The following is a 4,792-nucleotide window of genomic DNA, read 5'->3' on the forward strand; positions in this document are numbered from 1 at the left end:
TCCCCCCCCCCGGCCGGGGCGGCTGGCGTCGGGCGGCGGCCCGGCCGACCGCTGCATCCGCTTCTGGAACACGCTGACGGGGCAGCCGCTGCAGTGCATCGACACGGGCTCCCAGGTCTGCAACCTGGCCTGGTCCAAGCACGCCAATGAGCTGGTGAGCGGCCCCAGGCCAGCCGGTGTCCGCGGGGCCGTCCTCCCGCTGGTGGGAGGCGCTCCAGGTGTGGGCAAGGGCGGGGAGCCCCACCCGGTGCCGACCGCAGCCCTCGCCGCAGGTGAGCACCCACGGCTACTCGCAGAACCAGATCCTCGTGTGGAAGTACCCGTCGCTGACCCAGGTGGCCAAGCTGACCGGGCACTCCTACCGCGTCCTGTACCTGGTGAGTGGGCGCCGCTCGCCCCATGCCCTGTCCTGCATCCTTGGGGACAGCACCACGCCCTGGCGGGGGACAGCACTTCAGCCAGTGGAGTGTCTGGGCCGGAGGTCGTGGTGCGTGGACATTGGCTCCTCGTGGTCCGGAACGTGCCACCTCCCAGGCCCACGGGCCATCTCCACGCTTCTCGTCTTCCCTACGTTTTGCATGGAGAGAGTTAAGATTGAGCACCCCCGAGTCCTGATCCAAAACCCAGAAGGCTCCCCTCCAGTTTCCAAGCACCCCCCTGACACCACCAGGAGAACATGCCACAGCCCCCCTGGGGCGCGGGCGGGTGGGCGCAGACACTGCAGTGTGGACGTGCCGGTGCGGCCAGCAGGTGGCCTGGAGGCTTAGTCCCCGGGTCCCACTGGCCGGCGGCCGGTCGCCCCGGACCTAGTGTCTTGAAAATCACGTGGTACATGTGTCCAAATCCCAGGAAGAGGCTCGAGGGCATGGGCCGTGGAGAGGCCAGCTCCTTCCCTCTGTCCCTCCAGTGCGCGCCCCATGGCTAAACCTTAGAGCCCTGGGTGACGTCACCTCAGCTGTGTAAGAGGTATCCGTGAAACCTGTGTCCGGGACCCCGCCATGTGCCAGTCTCCCCCACCCGGGGAACACGAGTCCTGAGACCGGTCTCTGCGTGTATTACCCAACCCCACCGCAGGAAGGCCAAAGTGACCCCTGTGCGGCTGCTCCGGAGACTGGGACGTGTTTCAGAATCGCCGCTTGCTCAGGGCGCCCCTGGCCCAGGGCCTCGCTGCACGTGTCCTTCCCAGGGGCCCCGTGCCGTGCTCACACATCGTCTGTGCATGCCCTTTGCACAGGACTGGCCTCCCGGGTCCCTTCCTGGCCTGCCGGGACTCTGGGCTCAGCTGCCTGTGCCCGGCTCCCCCCACCCCCCGCGTCCCCATCTGTCCTGGGTGCCGCCCTCAGAGGCCCAGGGACATTGGCACCTCCCTCCTGTTGGCAGGCAATGTCCCCTGATGGGGAGGCCATCGTCACTGGGGCTGGAGACGAGACCCTGAGGTTCTGGAACGTCTTCAGCAAGACCCGCTCGACAAAGGTAAAGTGAGTCGGTACCGCCGCTCACTGCCCCCCGGCTGCCCCGGGCCCTCTGCCCGCCCTCATCCCCCAGGAGGGCAGCCCCGCGCCCTGCGCCCAGGCCCGCACCCTGCTCTGCACCTCCTAGCCGCCTGGGCCCGAGGGCTGCAGCCTCAGTTTCCCTCCAGCTGCCTGGCGCCAGCCCGAGTCCAGGCGGGGTGGCCGGCACTGGCCGGGCTCAGATGTACGTCCATTTGTCCGCAGGAGTCCGTGTCTGTCCTCAACCTCTTCACCAGGATCCGGTAAACCCGCAGGTGGGACGCAGCCGCCCGGGGGACCCCCTGCTCACCCGTCTGCATGGACCCTGCCCTCCCCGGTGCACGTGCCAGGAGGACACGGGGCGGGCGGGCTGGAGAACCCGGAGAGTCGCATTAAACGACTGATTGGCAGCCGTTGCAAAAAAAAGGGCCCCGAGGGCCCCTCAGGATCCGGCTCTGCGGCCTTCTGGAAGGGAGAGCCGTGCCGCTGCCCCCACCCGACGCCTGTGCCCGGAGCTCTGGACCGGACCGCGCCTGCTTCCACTCGTGTCCGTCACTGCCTCGGGGCTGCATGCCGTCCCGGATCCCACGCAGCCGGAGCCCCAGCGCGACAGCAGGAGGTGCCCCGTGTGCCCGGCACGGCCTCCCACCTTGCGCCCAAGACCTGACTCCACGTTGCCCGGGGACTGTCACCGAGGGAGAACTGACTGTACACCGGCCACCCGGGCAGGCAGCCAGCGGGCCAGTGGCTCTGTGGGTCTGTGCTGTCCCGGGTCGGGCCACCGTCCTCCCAGGGCGGCCATGGTCTGCACCTGCACCTCGCCCCGCCCTCCTCCTCCCCGCCCCTCCTCCCTGTCCATCCTCACTGCTCCAGGAAGGGGGACGGGCATCCTGGGTCCCTGCCTGTCACCCTCGCGCCTCCCGTCGGGAGCGGCCTGGCCTGCGGGAGGGCCGGGCCGCGTGCATGTGTACATACGTGTGTGTGACTCTGGGTTTGTCGCGTGCTCTTGTCAACCCGTCCCAGGACAGTGAAGGCTGGGGGTGCGCGGCCTGCTGCCCTCGACCTCCCCGAGCCGGCATCAGCCCTGGCTCTCGGGAGGGGCCGTTGCCGCACAGACACCCCCCCCAGCCTCCGTGTCCCTGCGTGGGGGCACCATGTACATACGTGTGTGTTTCCATCAGTCAAGATCCTGTTTTGGTCTGAGTTTTTCTTCATAGATGACCCGCCTCCCCCAGCCCCAGCCCAAGCCCCTGTGATTGCCAAGAGCCTGAGATGCCCGGCTGGAGGCCCTGGTGGGCACCTGCCCTGCCAAGAGCCTGAGCTGCCCGGCTGGAGGCCCTGGTGGGCACCTGCCAGGCGGCCCCTGTGGCCCTGGCCTGAGACTCGGCAATCCTGGCCCAAGCTGGGCTGCAGGGTGGGACGGGCAGGAGGGGACCCTGACCCCAGGACAGTGAGCCTGTCTCATGTACGTAGTGTCACCGTCATTAAACTAGTCATGGGTCCCTGCCGGCCAGGGCAGGCTGGCCACCGTCCTGGGTGGGGTGAGGGCCAGCCCTGCCCTGGAGTCCCCTCCAGGGGGCAGCCAGGCCTGGACTTCAGTCACAGGCCCCGAGGCCTCGGGCGTCTGCAGAGGTACTGGCCCCTCCAGGCTGTCACCAGCACAGAGCCTGAGCAGGGGATCCACGACCTGGCACGGCCATCGCAGATGTGCCGCTCAGACCCCGGGGAGAGGGACGGAGCATCCATGGGGCCAGTGGCGGGGCCAGGGAGGTCAGGGGCGGGTGGGCTAGAGCTCCACTCGCGTCCCTTCCCGTGAGGAATGACGAGCAGGACGGGCCAGAGGGGCGTGGGGGAGCGGCCAGTGACGGGGCAGCCGTGTGCCTCTCGGGGAGGGCACTGGTGGGGAGCAGGGACGGGCAGGCTGGCCAGGACTTGGAGCGGGCAGAAGAGGGACGGTTTGGAAGTGGGGTGGAGGGAGCGGAGGCCTGGGTGGCCAGGGGGCTCAGTGGTCTGAGGCTCTGGCCGTGCAGAAGAGGGGTGACTGGCAGGACGCAGGCAAGGGTCAGGAGCTCCTGGGAGGGGGCTTCAGCCCGGGTCTCCAGGATGTTTGAGGCAGAGGCTGGACGCAGCAGGAGGTCGTGGGTGTTGGGGGACTGCTGGGGCGGCCCCGGTGGACTTGGGCTCTGACCTGAGACGGGAGGGCACATGCTGGGCAGAGCAGCCCCGGGCCGGGCAGGACGCGAGGCCCAGCAGGTGCATCTGCGCGTGTGGTTCCATGACGTGCACAGAAAGTGGGGATGTCACCCCGGGGTGGACGGCAAGCCCAGCGGCCGCTGGTACTTTCACAGTGCTTTGCAACCGTCATCTCCAATTCCAGGACGTCCCGTCACCCCAACAGAAGCCTGTCCCCACTAGCAGTCACCCCACCCCTCTGTAGCCCCTGCGCCCTGGGCCCCTCCTGTCCCCATTGCCCTGCCTTTTCTGGGCGTTTCACATAAATGGGCTCACGCCGCGTGGCCTCCGTGTCTGGCATCTGTCCCTGAGTGCGCCGTCCCCGTGTGGGTGGGCCCTTGTCTGCCCTCCCGCCTCTGCATGCCCTAGACTGGGTCACTGATAAGGGAGAGACCGGCCGGCCTGTGGCCTGGAGGTGAAGGCTGGGTCCCACGTGGCTACCTGCAGGGTTCATCCCCAGACCCGGGGCTTCAAAGTCACGCTGGGCTGGTGTGCATGTGTGCCCCAAGTCCCCAGAGAACGGCGAAGGCGGCGTGGCGGCCATCTCCTGGGGAGCGGGGGATTTCTCACCACCTCTGGCGGACATGTGGCCGTATGCATAAAACGTTAAAATTCGTTTTCAGGGCCCTGGAGGCGGGAGGGCCTGGGTGAAGGTGAAGGCACCTGGGAGGGGTGCTTCACGCAGGAGGGTGGGTGGCCTGGCTCCGCTTGCTCCCCAGGCCCCAGCTGCTCCTGCGTTGGCCGTGTGGACAGCCAGGAAACGCAGAGGGCCGAGCGGGACGGCCCCCAGGTGTGGGCGGCCTGCGGGGCTGAGGGCGCAGCGGGGCGGCTGTGGGGGCAGGGCTGGCCACCCGCCGTTGCCAGGGCACTGGGTGGCCTTTGTCACGGTCAACAATGGCCCCAGAGGCCTTGTTGGCAGGCGTCCCTGGGGACACAGGCAGACATGCAGACCCTGCGGCGGGGGGGCGCCCGGCCCTACGTCCCGTCGGGGACCCTGGAAACCGACTTCCCCGCACCTCTGCACAGGTGAGCGCGAGCCGGCTTTGCGCTCGGCCGGCGGCTCCCACCCA

At 68.6% G+C, this 4,792-nt stretch overlaps 2 protein-coding genes across 2 annotated transcripts in view; both read left to right on the forward strand.

Moving 5' to 3' along the window:
• Window positions 1–1,900, forward strand: part of LOC114006739 (fizzy-related protein homolog) — a gene marked incomplete in the record, with an annotated part of 2,168 nt that extends 268 nt beyond the window's left edge. Inside the window, 4 exon segments of the mRNA XM_027769618.1 lie at window positions 22–154; window positions 273–377; window positions 1,381–1,473; window positions 1,716–1,900. Coding sequence (XP_027625419.1) covers window positions 22–154; window positions 273–377; window positions 1,381–1,473; window positions 1,716–1,757 — 373 coding nt within the window.
• Window positions 1,901–4,603: 2,703 nt separating this feature from the next.
• The window catches only part of TEKTIP1 (tektin bundle interacting protein 1), a 4,828-nt gene continuing 4,639 nt past the window's right edge, over window positions 4,604–4,792 (forward strand). The window contains exon 1 of the mRNA XM_006171787.2: window positions 4,604–4,748. Within this exon, the coding sequence (XP_006171849.1) occupies window positions 4,666–4,748 (83 nt within the window). The 5' untranslated portion in view covers window positions 4,604–4,665. The remainder of the gene's footprint in view (window positions 4,749–4,792) is intronic.

Source organism: Tupaia chinensis, unplaced genomic scaffold (assembly GCF_000334495.1).
Source record: "Tupaia chinensis unplaced genomic scaffold, TupChi_1.0 Scaffold149964_2, whole genome shotgun sequence".
Classification (NCBI taxonomy): domain Eukaryota; kingdom Metazoa; phylum Chordata; class Mammalia; order Scandentia; family Tupaiidae; genus Tupaia; species Tupaia belangeri.